This window comes from Saimiri boliviensis, chromosome X, assembly GCF_048565385.1.
Source record: "Saimiri boliviensis isolate mSaiBol1 chromosome X, mSaiBol1.pri, whole genome shotgun sequence".
NCBI classification, from domain to species: Eukaryota; Metazoa; Chordata; class Mammalia; order Primates; family Cebidae; genus Saimiri; species Saimiri boliviensis.
This window is the reverse complement of record NC_133470.1, coordinates 16,513,654-16,533,930: the sequence shown is the minus strand read 5'-3', so window position 1 is coordinate 16,533,930 and position 20,277 is coordinate 16,513,654. Positions and strand designations below refer to the sequence as shown.

General features: G+C 39.9%; 1 protein-coding gene across 8 annotated transcripts in view; it reads left to right on the top strand.

Moving 5' to 3' along the window:
* SH3KBP1 (SH3 domain containing kinase binding protein 1) overlaps window positions 1-20,277 on the top strand; it is a 388,693-nt gene that overhangs the window by 207,229 nt on the left and 161,187 nt on the right. For 5 of the 8 annotated variants that reach the window (XM_074392221.1, XM_010334883.3, XM_074392224.1 and 2 more), the window contains 2 exons: window positions 7,072-7,146; window positions 11,388-11,593. In XM_074392221.1, the coding sequence (XP_074248322.1) occupies window positions 7,072-7,146; window positions 11,388-11,593 (281 nt within the window). The remainder of the gene's footprint in view (window positions 1-7,071; window positions 7,147-11,387; window positions 11,594-20,277) is intronic. The other 3 variants (XM_074392222.1, XM_003924111.4, XM_074392225.1) reach the window with 1 other exon arrangement.

Here is a 20,277-nt window from a genome sequence, read left to right as displayed (position 1 = left end):
GTACTGATGCAAAGGAGGAGATCTGCGGAGGTATTAGACTTTTCTTTGGAAAAGTCTTGACATCTTGGTGTCCTGCCATCTTAGCTGTGCTTTCAGAGCTGGAAGATCAGAGGAGTAATGCCTCTTGTATCTTGGAACTATTGAAACGAATTGACTTCTTTCATTCCAAGTCAGTAATATGGACAGCTCATCCTGCCTGACCCCTCAGCTAAAGGGATTTGGTGCTGGAATTCCTGGTACAGAGCATTAGGAGGTTGGGTGGACTGGTCTTTCTATTTAGCATTTTGTTGTCACCTACTCAGAAGGGGCATTTTCTCTTCTAGAGACTATTCCCCACACACACTTAACTCTATTCAGCCTTCCATTTCAAGACCAGGAGAGCCCAGTACTTTCAGCAGCCATGTTTAGTTGACATTGCTGATGGGATTTTGAGTCCTCTGGAGAGACATGTCTCCTAACAAGGGTGGCTGCTTCTGGTAAAGGATACATGGCCTTTGTAATCTTCCTGTATGTACAGTTAAGGAAAAGAGGACCCATCTCTCCATCCGTCTGTCCATAATCATCTATCTGTCCATCCTTCTTTCTCTCCTTCCTTCTTTCTTCCTTCAATCTTTATTGACACCCTGTTGTTACTAAAACACTACAAGGCACTGACGATATACAGAGACAACTCAGACAGGGTCTCTGCCTTCAGTAAGCTCACACTACAGAAAGAGGACATGGAAACCCAAGTTCAGCAAAGTGTCCCAGGTGCTCTGCTAGTAAGCATCTGAAGAAGAGTAGGGGCGCAAAGGCAGAGAGGCCAGTCCCATGGGGATTTAGGGCTTCATAGAAGAGCAAATGTGAGAATAATGTATAGCTTGCTAAATTGAAGTAATTCCCTGAGAGAGAGAAATAGTATCTCTCGGTGTTCTGACAGAATTTCCAGTAGCAGGCCAGGCATGTTGGCTCACGCCTATAGTCATAGCACTTTGGGAGGCCAAGGTGGGTAGATAGCTTGAGCCCAGGAGTTCGAGATCAGCCTGGCTATCATGGTGAAACCCTGTCTCTTCTAAAAAAAATTTAAAAATTAAAAAAAATTTAGCCTTATGTGCCTGGTATGGACCTGTAATCCCAGCTACTCAGGAGGCCGAGGCACAAGAAGTTCCTGAACCTGGGAGGCAGAGGTTGCAGTGAGCCACAGTCACACCACTATACTCCAGCCCAGGCCACAAAGTAAGACTATTTCAAAATATACATATATATATCCAGTAGCCATTTACCCCCTGAATTTGCTTCAGTGTGTAACTATGTTAAAATTTCTATAATTGGATCAGATCATATACAGAAATTATATGTACTGGTAGGATTTTTCTAAGTAGAGCCTTTGGTTTTAAAAGGAATCTGCTCATTCTCCACTCCCAGATAATGGTGCTAGTAGTTTTGATGTGCTTTACTTAAAAAATATATTTTGTTTTGAAATGTAGATTCACAGGAAGTTACAAAAATAAATACAAAACTGTACAGAGAAATCCCTTGTATCCTTTACCCAGTTTCCCCCAGTGATAACATCTTGTTATTATTATGGTACATGCTTATTTACTTCTGTCATAAAACCGTAAAAATCAAAATGTGGTCCATACACAAAAGACATCTAGCTTTTTACTCTGGTATGAGCTAAAATGTACTTAATCTAGGTCTTTGTTAGACCAACCATTAATACTCTTCACAAATAACAGTTCATTTTTCACAGAGATTGCTTAATTAAGACACAGATCTGGGAGTAAGTTAAATTCCTAATGTTTGTGCCATATTCCTAATTTTTTGAGATCATAGTGACATCATGTGCAAATCCTCTTAATTTAAATGCTACCACACATTAGGGTAAGGTTTTTCTAAGAATGATAAAATCTGCATCTGAGTATGAATCATGTGTACAGTGAAAGCACATATATCTCTTCTGACATACACACAAACACCCCTACTTCTGTATGTACACTGTTTATTTAGTATTTGTATTCTCCGCATTTCTACTTCCAGAAAATATTTCAAGTAGTTATTTATTCTTATTTTTTTGAGACGTAGTCTTGCACTGTGGCCCGGGCTGGAGTGCAGTGGTGTGATCTCGGCTCACTGCAACCTCTACCTCCCAGGTTCAAGCGATTCCCCTTGCCTCAACCTCCCAAGTAGCTGGGATTACAGGTGCCCGTCACCACACCTGGCTAATTTTTTTGTATTTTTAGTATAGACGGGGTTTCATCCACTGTGTTGGCCAGGCTGGTCTCTAATGAAGTAGTTATTGAGTTGAATTTTGTGTACCAATGGATGAATGTGATAGAAGAAACATTGGCATCATATTTATCAGGAAGTATGCCAAGACTGCTTGATACATGGTAGGTATCTAATAAATGTTTTGCCTTTTACTATAAGGAGACATTTTTATTTTTGAATGACAGGTGAAAAATCGCTTGAACTTGCTTTTCTCTTATTCTGATGTACTTTTACATATGGTAGTTGGTTTTAAAAGTCTCTAAACTTTCCTAGATCTTTGTTTAGGGTAATCTGGTCTATCAAGGAAAGAATTGCAGTGATTGTATTGGTGGATATTTTATCCATTTTATCTCAGAGAGGAAAATTTATAGTTATGTAGTAGCGGAAACTTTTTGCTGCATATTTAAATTTGAAAACATCTTTACCATTTACAGAACTTATGAAGCCTTAAAGGTAGTTTTTCAAAAAAGATTCTTATAAACTTTTTACTGTTGAGAATTTCTAACATATGCAAAAATAAGAATAGTCCAATTTGTTAAAATTATAGCCCTCCACACGCTTTGTCCATCTTATCTTGAAGGCAAACCCCAGATATTATATAATTTAATTCATAAATATTGTAACATGCATCAGTAAAAGAGTGTCTAAAAATACCATTTATCTCACACACATAAAATTATGGCAATTCCTTAGAATAATTAAACGTGTTCACTGTTCACTTCCCCTAAAGTCTTCTTTTTTATTACAATTTATTCGACTCTGAATCCAGATAAAGTACATAAATTGCAGTTAGTTACTATTTCTCAAATCTCTTTGAATCTGTAGATTTCTCCTTCATATCTCCTTTTTTTCCTTGTAATTTTTTTGCTAAGGAGACTGAGCCCCTTTGTCCATTAGTTTCTCACAGTGTAGCTTTTGCCAATTTCATCTCTGCTGTGTCATTAAATCTGTATTCCTATAAATTGATCATTAGATTTAGGGACTTGATTAGATTCAGGTTTGCTATACAGATAGCAAACCTGTTGCCTAGATGGTAATGGATAATCCACTTGGAGGCTCATGATGTCTGGCTCTCCTACTTTTTGAATGTTAGCAGCCATTGGTAAATGTCCCCCAAACCGAGTTACTCATTAGGACTTGCAAAGTGGTTTCAACCAGAAGTTTTAAAATAATAATAAAATGGGCTCCCATGTAAGAGATCAATAGTCCAAAAAATTGTTTAGGAAATTAGATTTTTAAAAATCAAGAGCCAAGTGGTTGTGCTGATAGTATAGGCAGAATCTTATGATGTTAAGGTGGAAAGGAATTTAGACATAGTTTAACTCATTGTCAGCTGAGAACACTGAAGCCCAGTGGAATTAAGTCCCAGGCTTCTGAGTAATGGGAAGAAAATTATATGTAAGCCTTCCACCCACACTCGGGTGCTGCCTCCATTACATGAATAGTTCACCTTTTCACAGGGCATCTGACAAATTTCAAGCCTGAGTACAGTTTAGCTTATTTCTTCTTATTGTCACAGATCATGATTAGTTAATTGCTTTCAGTTACAATTTTGCACATGCTACTGTTGACTAAATGTGTAGTGGCAAAGAAATCCAGATATGACTGTTGTCCAACTTCAATTTCATATGTATTTTGCCTTACATTTAAGAAATAAATGTGTCTTTTCTGTTTTTCACATCCTTTGATATTATTTGCTTTCAAATAATGGTTGTAAAACTAAAAGTATCCCTGTTTTTTTAAATTTTATAGCTACACAAACATTTTCAGTTATTTCCCACAATCTTCAGAGGAAGAAAGTTTGCATTTTCTTTCTGTATCTATTAATAACCATGAGTTTTCTGCTGGTATTGAATTTCTCATTTTCCTAATTCCTTATTTAAAAAGTTGAGGTTCTGGTATTTTAGTATCAGACTTGTCAGGCTAAGACAGATGAAGATGGAGGCTAGGTATGGTGGCTCACATCTGTAATCCCAGCACCTTGGGAGGCCGAGGTGGGAGGATCACTTGAACCTGGGAGTTTAAGACCAGCCTAGGTGACATGGTAAAACCCCATCTCTAAAAAAATAAAAAAAAATTAGCTAGGTGTAGTGGCATGTGCCTGTGGTCCTAGCTACTCAGGAGGCTGAGGCAGCCTCTTGAGAGGCTTAAACCTGGGAGGTCAAGGCTGCAGTAGACTATGATCGTGCCATTTCTCTCGAGCCTGGGCAACAGAGCAAGATCCTGTCAAAAAAAAGGAGAGAAAAAAAGATGGCTTTAAAAAACGTTCAGCAAACCACTGCCATGATACAGAAATAATTGTGTTTCATTAGCTATAAGAAATGGATTGCTCAGCGTCCCTTGCCTGTAAAAATGAAAGCCAGTATGACAAATCCCACTCTGTGGCATCATTAGACTTTTTTTCTTTTTAATATTAGATGGTATTTGTTTGGGGTATGATGTTCTATTAGCAATGAAGAACAATGAGCAAATTGATGTGAAAGTTTCAGGCAAAATTAGATGCTAGCATAAGTATATGGTTTTGTGTGTAAATTTTAAAATTCTTCCCTTTTATAGTGTTTGCTGCCTTCAAGTACTAATACTTAACAGTGACAGTACACCATTTCCCCCAGTAAGATCAATATCACTCATATTCATAACCTTTCCAATTGGCTGTCTTTTTCCTTCTTCACATAGGACACCCAGCCCCAGCCCAGACTGCATCTCAAATTGCCTTGCTGCTAGTGCACAGAGAGACTTTGCAGAAAGGCTTGACCATTCAGAGATATCAGAGCCATGGTCTACTCAGTCTTGGTCTTGGGGAAGAACACATGGAAGTTCTAGTGTACTTGGAGGAACATTATCAAAACACTGCCTTTTTAAAAATCTTACACTTCCTTATTTTCTGACACTTGAGAGGACTGCTGCTGTTAACTCTTGGAGGGCCAGGCTCACAAAACTCCTGTGTTCTGAGGAATAATGTTGACTTAATGACTGAAATTAAGCAGAATAAAAATTTGCCCAAATAAAAACTAACCTCTGTTACTTGTTCCACTTTTGTCATCAAAGTCCTTTAAGTGTAACAAGAACATCTGAAACTTTGTTCTGTCTTCATATTATTCTTACACAGCCACTGATTTGAATGCCTATGTTTTTGCTTTAATTGGATGGAGCCCATCTGTTGAAAAGGGCACATTTCAAAACCGGGATATACCACCATGGCTGTAGGACATGGAAATTAGAAATACCTGATCCCATTTAAGTTGTTGGTCTGATCTTTCACAAGTCCTTTCCTATATGAGGAGTGCCAAGGCCCAGAAACTGACAGTGTGGTTTCTCTGGGTTTCCCATTTTCACATGGAGTGTTTCTAAGAAGTGAGACAAGTTGCTCTCTCCCTTCACTTAGTGTTACTCTCTGCTTCTCTGTAAATGTAGCCTAGCTTTTTCATCCTCCAGACTTAATAGGAAGCTATATGACTGGCCTCCAGTATGAATATTTAATTAACAAGCCATAATAGAATTTATTCTCAGATAATTTAAAGTAATATGTTTATTAATTGAGTTTGCCTTTAGCAAATCATTTTGTGGTACTCTCTGTAGGCCTTTGTGGGTGGGTGGGCGTGGGAGGGTGGGTTGGAGTACACTCAAACCAGGGCAATATGTGTGTATTCTGTGTAGTTGCTCATGGTTCCAGAGATATTTGGGCTTTAGCTATGTGTTCAATCTTATGCTATTGGTAATCTCTACTTGTAATAACAAAAAATGATAATTTGATACTTGACACTGGGTGAGTCCTATGTCCTCATGCTTAAGTACAGTTTCATGACTGACACAGCAGAATCCCAATTAAGATACTTTGAGAAATAGGGTTTTCTGGTAGCCTTCATGCTAAGCAGGAAACCCCGTATGTTCATATGGATGCCACTGTTGGTTTCAAACCTCAGTGGTAAAACCCCTCTCGCCAGTATATTATTACATTTTCTTGCTTGAAGGTACTGAAGATGACAGATTTTTTTTTTTTTTTGTACAGAGTCTTTTTCTGTTGCCCGGCTGGAGTGCAGTGGTGCAATCTTGGCTCACTGCAACCTCTGCCTCCATGGTTCAAGCGATTCTCTTGTCTCAGCCTCCCAAGTAGCTGGGACTACAGGTGCATGCCACCATGCCCAGCTAAGTTTTGTATTTTTAGTAGAGATAGGGTTTCACCATGTTGGCCAGGATGGTCTTGATCTCTTGACCTTGTGATCTGCCCACCTTGGCCTCCCAAAGTGCTGGGATTACAGGCGTGAGCCACTGTGCCCGGCTGACAGATCTTTTAAAGAGAATTCTGTGTCTTGTTTAGATTCTTGAGGGCATGAATATTGATTTTTATCATATAGGTCTCTAGGAGTAGAAGATAAAGGATAATGGGTCTAAATATGTATTATGCATAGGTTGTACTCTCCAAAGAGAAGATGGTGCTGTACGATTGAGGTAATTAAGGAATCCACTTGATTGGATTCCCTCTGGTTAATTGAAGTTTTCCCATTCTTTAAGTTACAATGTTTGAAATGGCTTCCAGGTTTAAACTGGGCACAATGTACATGCCAGTCATTTACAGAGGCAAGCCCCAATTTCTGGGTGCTCATGCCATCCTGGTTGCATGGGGACTTTGGGCTCGTTCTGTAACATTCTTAAATCCTGCCTAATGGTCTCTGCTTAATTTTGTGGATGAAGCTCTTGCAGTGGATTCATTGAAGGCAAGTTGAGTTAAAGACTCTTCCTCTTCCTTCTTTTGCCATCATTTGCTTCCCCCTCCCCCCCTCTTGTTTTTCTCTCCCCTTCTCTTCTCTCATTCACTGTCAGGAAAGACTACCTTTGAAGGGACAATTCTGTACCGAGCTGCACCGGGAAAGACGGAGGGCCACAGACGCTATTACAGTGAGTGACCTTAACAGCAGAAGGCATTTGTAAAGATAAGATCTGGATACTTGTGTTTTTTGATGCAGCTGCCCTTTCCTGAGCTGCTCATGCTTATGCCAAGTGTATGTGTGAATATCTAATCCAAGGACATGGACTTATTTGTCTAAGATAAGTGCCATCTCCTTGGCGTGTGCTGAGGAGCATTTCCAGCACCAGCCCCTGGCGCTTTTGTTTGCTTTGTGCCTCTATTATGTATGTGATATGTGTGCATGAACCATACGTGCAGACAAAGGAGCAGTAGCATTTGTCATGGCATATGTATTTGTACCGGTATCTCTGGGCTTCTGGGGTGGTGTAAGATGGCTTCCTGCAGAGATGTCAACCTCTCATGGTTATTGCTTTTTCCAAGTGGGTCATTGAAAACCAATAAACCATTTTGTCATTGTGTGGTTCAAAGAAGTAAGAATTTGGCATGAAAATCCATGCCAGAAATGGCGTTTTGCTTTGCTCACTCAGCCAATCACCATATGGCAGACTTTTTTTTTTTTTTATTTTAGCAAGACCAATGTGTAGCCTTTTGTGTTGTGAAATAAGGCTGCAAAAAGTTGAAGGGAAGGAGATGAATGAGATACCCTTAGAATGGTTCTTGCCACATAGTAAGCTCTATCCATGTAAGGGTTAAATTAAAAGTCGTTAAGAATGGCTCATGGATCTCAACTGATCAATGCTGGAAGACTGGGTACCAGAAAAGTGGACAGTTAAAGGACTATCAGAAACAAAATTGAGGAGGCTTTGTTCTTTTTTTCGCACCTTGGAAGAGAGCATCCACCTTAGTTTCCATATACACGTATGCATACATACATATATGCATGGATATGATGAGAGAGAAGGTTCAGACGTGAACACCAGAGACATGCTTCACAAACGGGTCAAATTTGTTTTTCTTGCCACTCCACCATGGGAAGATGCATGGCCCTACTACACATGACCTCACTACACGTGCAGTGTGCCACCTGTGCCTCAATGTGGGAGTTTGACAGCACCTAGATTGCTCTGTGCCCTGTTCATTTAGATGACTCCACCACCAGCCATATGTCTGGAAGTTATACCAGTGCACACTGTTAAAACACTAAAGCATTGCTCCAGACACACATACTTTCTGTACTACTCTCACCACTGCCTACCTGTAATGAGCCCTTCATGAATTTGCCCCCATCCACAGTCCACAATCTGGGTTGTAGCACCCAAGAGTGTCACCTGACATTCTGGACATGACATGGGGACATTTTATGGCAGGCGTCCTCAAACTTTTTACACAGGGGGCCAGTTCACTGTCCCTCAGACCATTGGAGGGCTGCCACATACTGTGCTCCTCTCACTGACCACCAATGAAAGAGGTGCCCCTTCTTCCTGAAGTGCGGCGGGGGGCCGGATAAATGGACTCAGGGGGCCGCATGTGGCCCGCGGGCCGTAGTTTGGGGACGCCTGCTTTATGGGATAACATGTATGATGGGCACGAGTCGCTAAAAGTTGGAGCACCAAATGAACATGAAAATGAAAAGTCACCTTTCTTTTCTTCTAAAGGGAAGGAACTAGATTTTGAATTATTTCACCAACACAGATAGTTAGATGTTTAATTTATACACTTAAAAGTGATAGAACCAGCCTGTCAGAATTCCTGGAAGAAAAATCTGTGTGTTTCCTTCCAGGGCCATGCTTGTATGGTTGAATGACTGCAGCCTCTCCCTATGTAATGTAGAGTATTTCTTACAATGATTAGTATAAACTTATTAAGATGAGCCCGGCAGACAACAAATCCCAAAAACCAGAAGCTCAGTGAAATGGGGATGGCATTAGCTGAAAATATTATGGTTCTAGCTAATGATGAATGATAGAAGAACCTTTCAAATTCTTCTCTTTGAAGAACTAAAATACACTTGCCTTAATCTGTCTGCCTTGCTGCCTTCCGGTGGTGATGGGGGAAGTGTGCTGAGGAAGCGGGGTGGTGATGGTTTCCTTCCACTAATTGTTTCTTTATTTCACCCTCAAATGGCTCTTTCCAAGCCAGAAAGGAATATACAAGCCATTTATCACACAGAATCCATATACAAAATGAGAACATGTTAAGGGGGAAATGACACAATATTTAGACTCCAAAATTATACTCCAGCAGGGATATTTGCAAAAACAATGAACAGATAAACACACGAATGGATAGGTAATTGGGGGAGGGTTCTTGATGTTTACAAACTCTAATCCTGTCCTGTGAATTGCGGCTGACCCCATTGTTATGGGCTGTTTCTCATTCAGTCCTGTGTTCTTGCTCACAAATGCTGGTTTTCAGTTAATTAAAATGTACAATAGGGATCTTCCTTCTCCCCCACCCTTTTGGCTTAAAAATACCATTTTATAGAAAACAGCAGCAACAAGAAACAAAACCATTGTTTTAAGGATTTGATTTTGAAACGTGTTAGCAGTTTATAATGACCTTTCTACGTTTTGTCTGTTTTCATTTAACAGTTTCTTCCTGCACTGAGACTTCCTTATTTGAATGACTTCAACATTTTATGAGAGTTTATGTGAGCAAGTATTTGGTGTATCATTCTTTTTTTTTTTTTTTTTTTTTTGGAAAAGAAACAAAACTATCTTTATTCACAGATAACACAATCCTATATATATGTAATACTGAAAGACTCACAAAAATATACTGTAGTTAATCAATGAATTCAGCAAAGTTACAGTGTGCAAAATCAACATACAAAAATAACTTGCATTTCTGTACACTAACAATCTGAAAAAGGGAATTAAGAAAACAATTTCATTTATAGTAGCATCAAAAAGAATAAAATACTTAGAAATGAACTTAACCAAGAAAACAAAATACTTGTATACTAAAAACTACACATTGCTGAAAGAAATGAAAGACGCAGATAAATGCAAAGAAAGCTTGCATTCATGGATTGGAAGACAATATTATTAAGAAGTCCACACTATCCAAAGTGATCTATAGATTCTTTTTTTTTTTTTCTTTTTTCTTTTTTTTTTTTTTTATTGCATTTTAGGTTTTGGTGTATCATTCTTATGGACTAGGAGGCCACCTTACCTGTAGGAAGATAATGCACAATTGGCTAATAGAGAACAACATTTGATGGCGTATTTTCATTTCAAGGGCATGGGTTATGATCAGGAGATGTAGTAAATATTCAGGAGCTATTCTACACCTCTAGAGGCTTTCAGAGATGGGTTAATGACAGAGTTTAGTATTCCATAAAATATTCTTTGAATCCTCCCCGTTGATGGCATAATTGATATACTGACCATCAAAGAAAGAAAGTACACCCAGAAATTAACTAGATACAAATAGGCTCTTCCTTTTAGGAACATGATTGTGGGCAGAGCCTGGGGGAAAAAGAATCTGGGGAGGTAAGTGTCCACGTTGTCTTGCTGATAACTATTTTATGACTCTAAACACATGCCGCAAAAGGTCCAGGGAAGGGTGTCATGTCCCCAATGTTCTTCTTGGAAAGGAATTCAGCTTTGGGAAAACAGTGGTGTTTAAGGGAGAGAAGAAGGGCTGTAGGTTTGGGGGATGCTGGCCTCTGGGAGGGTGGCTTCCTTTCTGTCTTTAACAAATGATTATCTTGCTGGTGAAACTGTCTTAATGTCAAGTTTGGTTTAATGCTTTCCTAGAGAAACATGTCTGCATGCATTTATTCCTTGTGAAACCATCCAAAAAGATTTAATTCTTTGGCAGTTATAATTTTGTGTGGTTTCTTTAATTGCTAATTTGTTTAAATGGCTTTTAGCTTTACAGTTTCCCTTTAGGAAATGTTACTTTCATTGCTAATTGCTAATTGACATGAGTCATAGAGATTGGAGGTACAGTATGTGGTACTGACTGGGTGAGGAGGCGACAAGGTGGATGGGAAGGGTTACTATTGCACAGGCTCTGGCAAAACAAATTTGGATCGAAACCAGGCTCCCAGCTAACAAGGGGTGAAATTTCACATGTACAAAGATATTTGCTTAGAATTAGATTTTTTGAAAAGTTGTTTTGATTCACTTCTTAAAAGTTAGGGGTAGGGAGATCAAACAAAACTCAGAGCCAGTCAAACTACTCAACACACTGAATACAAAAGCCTAGTGCAAGTTATCCTGTGCCCAGTTACACTTATAGAGATGGTTCCTGGCTGGTTGTGAAGTTCTTCAGGGCTCTGACTGATTTCTGAGCTCTCTCTCCCCATCCCCACTCTTGACAGGTTTAAGGGAAACCACAGGCTCCGAGAGTGATGGGGGTGACTCAAGCAGCACCAAGTCTGAAGGTGCCAACGGGACAGTGGCAACTGCAGCAATCCAGCCTAAGAAAGTTAAAGGAGTGGGCTTTGGAGACATTTTTAAAGACAAACCAATCAAACTAAGACCAAGATCAATTGAAGTAGAAAATGACTTTCTGCCAGTGGAAAAGGTATGTTCTACAGTTTTTGTTTGATTTCAACATTATGTGGAATATCCAAAAGTATGTCGTGGGGTTTGGTTCTGGAAGCTTCCAGTTTCTCTTTTAGGGTTTCCATGTCCTCATGTACTAGCTGTTTGTCCTGTCTCATTTTTCAGCTCCCCCTCTATGTGGGAACAACTTCCTTCAAATGGCTCATACTCTAGTTTGCTGCTTCCTTTCTTACTGATCTCTCTAGGGAATGCTTCTCAGGATGACTTTTGAAATAGACCAGCACTTCTCTATCTGCTTTCCAGAAAAAACCCTCATTCCTGGGCTCATCTAAGTGTATGACCCTCACACTTTTCAGACCCTGGCCAATCCCTTTCCTTTTCTTGTACATTTCTCTAGTGCTTTGTGGTTAGGTGTGCTGACTGTGAAGGAATTGTGCACCTTTTCTCGAAGAGTAAGGTAGAGACAATTTCAGACTGTTGAAAGGAGTTCTCCTGTGTGAATGATGGAGATGGCTTGTGCTGTGACTCCCTGGGTTGTTCCCTTCAGGAAGCTGGCTGTTTCCTTCTGCCTCTGGTTCTGGGCTAGTGAGAGGCAGGTACCATATTGCTGCTAAGTACGCGGTTACCACAGCAACACACCCAGAGCCCTCGAGCTTGTGGCTGCGGATGACGTGTACTGTGGTATACTTCTAAGCATTGTAGCCTTGCTTGGGAGTTGATAAATACCATGGAATTTTCCAAATTATAGTAAGCTACACTCGTGTTGTGCTTAAGGAATGTTTGTTAATTCGATTTAGTGCTAAAATTTTTGCTTTGACAAGTTTGTGCCAGCAGGTTTGGGGGATGAGGTATTGGCAGCCTCTCTAATGCAGGTTTATGGGTGGCTTTTAAGTGTTTTTTTGAGGGGTGGGGTAATTTTAAAGATTGCATCATCTTCTGCAGCTGTAGGACTTCCACCCCTCCACTGGCCCTTAGCAACCTTGCCCAGTGTCATCATGCATTAGGAACAGAATCTGAAAAGGAAACTTTTCAAACACTGAATCCCTCTAGAGATGAGTCAGGCAGAAAGGACAGATACCTAGAAATTAAAATCTGTTTCATTTAAACTCTTTTTTTTTTCAATGTTGAAGTTTCTTTGAGCCAGCATTGTTCCTTTCAGCAATCAATATATGATATATTTTTTTAAGATCTGAAAACTATCTAGTGTCCCAGCTCATGAGCTCACTCTGTTTCACATGGTCACATTCAGATTCCTGTAAACATTTGTCAAAGAGCAAGTCCCTGTCTTGGAAAGGAACAATGGGTGTAGTTTTTCTTCATTTTATTCAAGTGATTGAAGTGAAAATGACCATTGACTCAGTCAGCAAACAGTTCATTCCTTTTGTTTGTTTTATGATTCTTGGCCTTTTTTTTCTTCCTGTAGGAGGACTGTGTCTGTGTGTGTGTGTGTGTGTGTGGGTGTGTGTTTCTCTTATTATGCTATTAATATTTGTTTTAGCCGCCAATAATAAATTGAGTTACTGTCGATAGCAATGTCAGTATCAAATATAATACTTTCAGGTTTTTATCTCAGTGCATTTCTTTCCTAAACCTCAGAGCTGTATGGCCCAACTGCCTACTTACTTCAATATCTCCACTTGAAGATCTTAAATTCATATCCGTTTGCCCAAACCTGAACTCATCATTCCCCTCCAACAACTCTACTCACAGTTTTTTCATCTCAGTTGAAGGCAGCGCCATTTCCCACTCCTGTTGCTCAGAACAGAAACCCTTGGGTTGTCCCTCTTTCTCTCAGCTCTGCTTCCTAAATATGTCCACCATCCACCTATGTCACACATCTACCATCGCCTCCAGAGCTCCTTAGTAGGGCTTTCTGCCTGTCCCCTTCCCCCTACAGTTTAGTTTCATGAGCGAAGCCAAGGAGAACGTTTGAAAACCCAAGTCACATCATGCTACTCATCTGCTCACACCTCTGCCGTTGCTTTCCTGAGAACGAAAGTGGAACCCAGCCCTCCTTACTGCTGGGACTTCCTTCCACACTGCTCTCCCTTCACTTTCTTTGTTCTGGGTCCTTGCTCTTCCTCAGACATACCATGTACACTCTTACAGGGGGCATTTGCTGCAATGGTCTCCTCAGCCTGGGCACTCTGCATCTACCTGCCCACTTGGCTGCCTCATTTTCCACCCTGCCATCTTAGCTGAAACCTCACCCCATCCCCCTTCCAGGCACTATGTATTTTGTTCTCTGTGGCACATCCGTCTTTTAACAGATTTATTTTTGTTATATCTATCACTTATTTTGTTTACTAATCTACTGTATGTGCTTAGAACAGTGCATGGCACATTATAGGTGCTCAATAAATATTGTTGACTGAATAATATTAAAATCTATATTAATGCTGCACTTTAGAGATTACAGATATCTCTAGAATGAGAATATTGGGTAAGATAATATAGCACTTGTGTAGCTGAAAATACATCCGTTGTATAGTTCAGTGTACCTCTGTGAAGCAGAGAGTTGATTTATTGCATTGGTATTAGTGCCGTGAAGTGTTAACCTCATCAGATATATATATATGTGTGTGCGCATGTGTGTTTAACATCCCTAATCCAATATCCACAACGCTACAAAATCAAAACTTACTGAGCCCCAACATGATTCTCAAAGTAAATTTTCGCTGGAGCATTTTATATTTCGCATTTTTGGATTAGGAATGCTCAACCCGGATATATTCTGCCTATATTCCAAAATTCAAAAAGAAAAAAAACCCTGAAATCCCAAACACTTCAGGTCCCAAGCATTTTGGGGGATATTTGATGTGTTTGTGTGTATATGTGCATGTGCGTGCATGCGCACACACACACACGCACACACACACATACTTGTGCATGCATCCTGATTCCTGATTTGTCTGCAGAATGAAACCATGTGCTGGAAGCTCCCTAAACCCATTTCTCATGTGGGGCCTCTGGGGAAAACATAAACTTCTCAGCCTGCTTTACTGGGTTTGGACAATTTTTACAACATCTAAGAGGATTTGCAACTATCTCCACCCTGTGTTGTTGGCATCACAGATAGTTGCATAGATTTTGGATCCATCATGTCATTGTACAACCTGGCACAAGAGCCGATAAGTATGATACGGTTTTATTAGTATGCAAAACCTGGTTTTCATCACTTTTGAGATGGTTTTGTGTCCAAGATTTATGTTTAAGGAAGAAAGCTTCCTTTGAGAATTGAGCTTGTTATTTTGATTTTTAGAAGCACAAATTGTATTTTGTGTGATAGCATTCGGTAGGTGAGGCTCAAGCAGGTCTCCTGCTCAAGCTGGGACAGTTGACCTGAAATGTCTGGCTTGATAACTTGGATGAGGGAAGAAGGGAATCTGGCAATTATTAACAGCTGTGAGCATTATATTATACTCTTCGTTCAAGATTGTGAAGCTTTTTTGTTTTTTGAAACAGTCTTGATCTGTTGCCTAGGCTGGAGTGCAGTGGCACAATCTTGGCTCATGGCAACCTCTGCCTCCAAGGTTCAAGTGATTCTCATGCCTCAGTCTCCTAAGTAGCTGGGATTACAGGTGCACACCAGCAACGCCAGCTAATATTTTTTGTATTTTTAGTAGAGATGGGGTTTCACAATGTTGACCAGGGGAGTCTTGAACTCCTGACCTCAAGTAATCTGCCCACCTTGGTCCCCCAAAGTGCTGGGATTACAGGTTTGAGCCACTATATGTGGCCAAGGTTTGTGAAGTATTGAGATCTACTTTTCTGAGTCAGTAGATAATCTTGTGCTTATCTTATATTTTAATCTATATTACCCTACCCAGAGTTAATGATTAGATTATATACCAGGAGAGATATTGCTTAACATCCCTCCACCAACTGTGAATAGATAGATAGTTCATGTAGGTATTCTTGCTTCTCTTATTAAGCTATAAGGAAGGATTCCATTTATGAATCTTTTAAATACCACCAAGTGGATATGTCTCCAAATGATTTTGTACCATTTAGCTGAAATATTTACAGCTGAGATGATTTAACGTCTGGGACTTGGTTCCTGTAGTCCAGAAGATGAAAGAGTGGGGCATAGAAGAGACACTGATCATGAATTGGTATTTGTTGAAACTGGATGGTATATACATTATTTTTGTGTCTGTTGGAAATTTCCCTTGATAAAAGGTTAAAAAGAGAAAAAAAAGAACCTTGGAGAAACATGTCCCATTTAAACTAAGCTCAGATGTAAGTATGTTCTGTATCAAAATACTGCTAAAGAGGAACCGAATTAAACCTTAGAAAATTATAGGACCATATTACCATTGTCCTAGCTGATTGACCTTGACAAAGTCAGCCTCGGCTGGCCCATCTGTAAAATGGGAATACTTTTTTTTTTTAACCTATCCTCCCTCACAAAACTTTTTTAAAAAGTACCTGAAAATACTTTCTAAATAAATATGACTCATTTCAGCTAGCGTGTATTGAGTGCTCACTAAGTATGCTCAGTACTGAGGATACAGTGGTAAAGGAGAACAGGTCACTGCCCTTGGGAAGCTACAGAAAAGTAAATAAGCAATAATAATAGAGTATAGGAAATGCCATAGTCAGGCTGAGAACACAGTGTTGTTTTGTAGAAGCCCTCAGGCATGGCAGGAAGTGGTACACACTTGTTGTTACAGAGGCTGGAAGGTATGTTTTCGTTCGTGTGTGTATACCAGCTTCCTACAGGAAGTGATATTTAGGCTGAAAACCATGGGTCCAATAGGCATAGAGTTACTAAGGTGGGGAGAGTAACATCTATAAATGCCTTGAACAGGGAAAGAGATACCACAGATGATGTATAGAGGCTCCAGCAGCAGGTGGTGAAAAAAGCAAGCTCCAGATCATGAAGAATCTTGTGAGACTTGTTAAGGAGTTGGACTTGATCTTGAGAGCAATGGGAAACTATCAAAGCGTTTTAAGCAAAAGAGTGACATGATCAGATAGGTGGTTTAGGGAAAGTATTCCAACTGCAATGTGAGGAGTGGATTACAGAAGACAGGGTGACTAAAATTTAGAAGAGTAGTAACAGAAACATGTTGGCTTTCCTGATAAATAGCCCCCCACTCCAAATCTAGGTTCTAAACCAGTTAATTAATTATATGAGTGAGTGAATGAATAATCAAAGTATTAATTTTACTGTTTTTTTTTCAGTATAGATGTCCAGTTGACCTAGCACTGTTTATTGAAAAGATTATCCTTTCTGCACTGCACAGCCCTATCACCCTAGTCATAACCTAAGTGGCTATATATAAATGGGCCTATTTCTGGACTCTGTTCTGTTGGTCTGTTTGCCCTTGTACCCATTCTGTGCTGCCTAGATACTTATTCCTCTTTAAGATTACCTAAGCTATTCATGGCCCTTTGCATTTTAATTTAAATTTTAGAATCAGTTTGTCAATCCCCCATCATAAAACAAAACAAAACAAAACAAAAAACTCTCCTGGGATTTTGATTGAACTTGCATTGAATCTATAGATACTTTTGATGACAATTGGTACCTTTCCAATTAATGAACATGGTATATTCCTCTATTTGTATGGATCTTATTTTATTTTCTGAAATGTTCTCAAGCTGAACACATATGATTTGTGATCTCTCTGTATATGTGTTATACTGGAATGTCGTTACTGATGAAGGCAAAGTTGGAAGGTACAGATTAGTGTGAGAGACAAATGGGCCTGCCAGCTGATTCCCAGAATTAGACAGATTTGCCCACACAATCTCAGAACATTGGACTGATTCAGGCCAGTGTGAAATAGAAGGACCTGCCCCTTGAGGAACAGCAGAGAAAGCTAACTTCCAAGAGGAGGAAAGAGAAGAGCCAAGCTGAGCACGCCCATTTTATTTTTCTTAAATCACCTAACAATTAAGTAATTTCACTCTCCCAGGGGAGAATGCATAAAGGGGCAGAGAATGGCAGGAGTTTCCAGTTGTGTCCAGAGAGTGTCCATTTGGATTTCTTTTCATAGACGGAAGCATCAAGGTAAGGGATGTTCAAACAGTTTGAACTGTGGGGAGAAATGGATGGCTTGGGGAAATATTTTGAAGATAAAATCAAGTTTGGCAGTTTGTGGGGGATAAAGGAGAGGGAGGACTTAAAGATGGTGCCTTTGGCAACTGGCTTAAGCCGCTGAGTGGGTGGTAGTACTGTTTCCTGATTAGAAAACACTGGAGGAAGAAGATACTTGGGGAAGAAGGACATGGGTTAGACTAACTGGATTTGGAAGTTCTTGTGGGCCTGTATCAAGTAGAGGCATCCAGCAGGCAGATGGATAAGTAAGTCTGGTGATTGGGAGAGAACTGTAAATGTAGGTTTCAGAGTCATCAGCCTAGAGATTGTATTGGAAGACTCTGAGGAAGAAGGCAGCCCAGACAGGATTGTAGTCTCATGAATACAGCTGGTACCTCTGTATCCCATTTGTGGACCTGAGAGGGAGTTTCCTTATCAGGCTATTTTCTGGTGACCCAGCCTGGCCCTACTCTTTTTCTAAACTCCTTCCCTTTTTATGAGTCACTTAGATGATCACTTCTGACCAATCACTTAGGGAAAGGAGTGTCAGTTATTACACATGGATAGGTAAGTTACAGATACTCGAGTGAGTCTCAGGGCCTAACCTGACATGGCTTTATATTGAATAATGCTGCTTTTTGGTGCCAGCACATTCCATGCCCTAGCCCTTTAGGCACTACCAGTCTTAGCCCATTTAATTATTGGAAAAACCAGTCGTTTTTGCCTTGCTGGAAAGAAGTGTCTAAACTTCATGGTTTACCAGGTTGGTTGTTTACTGGATTCCCTATAGAGAAATCTTCTTTCCCATAGTCTTTCTATCTTAGCTGATTTCTATTAGTGACTTCTGACATCTCTCTCTTGAATTTTATCTACACTTTCTAGAAGACATTGTGTTTGTGACGGTCTCTTTTTCAACTCTTGTCATCTTGAATCTCATTTATAGAATTATAGTCACCCAAATTAATGCCTTTATGGTATCAACATTGTAGCTTTTACTTGTGACAGATAATTAGAATTAAAATTGTATATAAATGAGAGTCACTAATCAAGTTTTAAATTAGCCATATTATAGTAAGAGATTTTAAATATTTTCATGCATATCTCAAGTAGTCTTTTTTTGGTTCTAATTTTTGCTGGTAAATAATAGGTATGTGTATTTATGGGGTACATGAAATATTTTGATACAGGCATGCACTGGGAAATAAGCACTTCATGGAGAATAGTGTATCCATCCCCTCAAGCATTTTTCCTTTGAGTTATAAACAATAAAATTATACCATTTAAGCTATTTTAAATTGTACAATTAAGTTATTGTTGACTATAGTAACCCAGTTGTGCTACCAAACAGTAGGTCTTATTCATTCTTTCTGGCGTTTTTGTACCCATTAATCATCCCCACCTCCCACCCAGCCCCCACCCAGGTGGTCTTTTTATCCATTCTAATAAAAACTTATTAAGCTGTATACTCATATAAAATTAAAACGTGACAATAAAGTGATAATCTTAGTTCCTTAAAAATGAGAGATCTATGTCCTAATCCTTTGAACACTAGAAATAAGCTCTGGAGACCTCCAGAAGCTAATGAGATATACTCTTTATTTATTTATTTTTTTTTGAGACGGAGTTTCGCTCTTGTTACCCAGGCTGGAGTGCAATGGCGCGATCTCGGCTCACTGCAGCCTCCACCTCCCGGGTTCAGGCAATTCTCCTGTCTCAGCCTCCTGAGTAGCTGGGATTACAGGCACACGCCACCATGCCCAGCTGATTTTTTGTATTTTTGGTAGAGACAGGGTTTCACCTTGTTGACCAGGATGGTCTCGATCTCTTGACCTCGTGATCCACCCGCCTCGGCCTCCCAAAGTGCTGGGATTACAGGCTTGAGCCACCACGCCCGGCGAGATATACTCTTTGACTAATTAAACACAAGAATCAAAACCTTGTTGTGATTATCTGAGACCTAGAGTATTGACTGTCCCTTATTTTGGTGGAAAAATAAGATTGTGTCTCTTGAATTGTTGGAAAACCTGTGGTTTTAAATGAGCAGATGGTGTTAAGATGCCCACTGGTTGCTTGGGTTGAATGAAGTGTTTGAGATTTTCAGACTTTTTGGCTTCTCTCTCTCCAGAGTGTCTCTGTTTTGTTTTCTGATCTGGTAAAAGTAAGGAAGGAGGAGGGGAGTTAGTAGGGAAAGGGAAACAGAAACAGTGAACCAGTAACCAGTATTACAGGATTATTCTTTGCCATGTTGGGTGCTGCTTTCTGTTTTATGCATGTTTGATATGAACTTTCTAAAACATTCAGCCTAGTGTATTTTCTTTTTTTTTTTTTTTTTTTTTTTTTTTTTTTTTTTTTTTTTTTTTTTTTTGAGACGGAGTTTCGCTCTTGTTACCCAGGCTGGAGTGCAATGGCGCGATCTCGGCTCACCGCAACCTCCGCCTCCTGGGTTCAGGCAATTCTCCTGCCTCAGCCTCCTGAGTAGCTGGGATTACAGGTACACGCCACCATGCCCAGCTAATTTTTTTGTATTTTTAGTAGAGACGGGGTTTCACCATGTTGACCAGGATGGTCTCGATCTCTTGACCTCGTGATCCACCCGCCTCAGCCTCCCAAAGTGCTGGGATTACAGGCTTGAGCCACCGCGCCCGGCTCAGCCT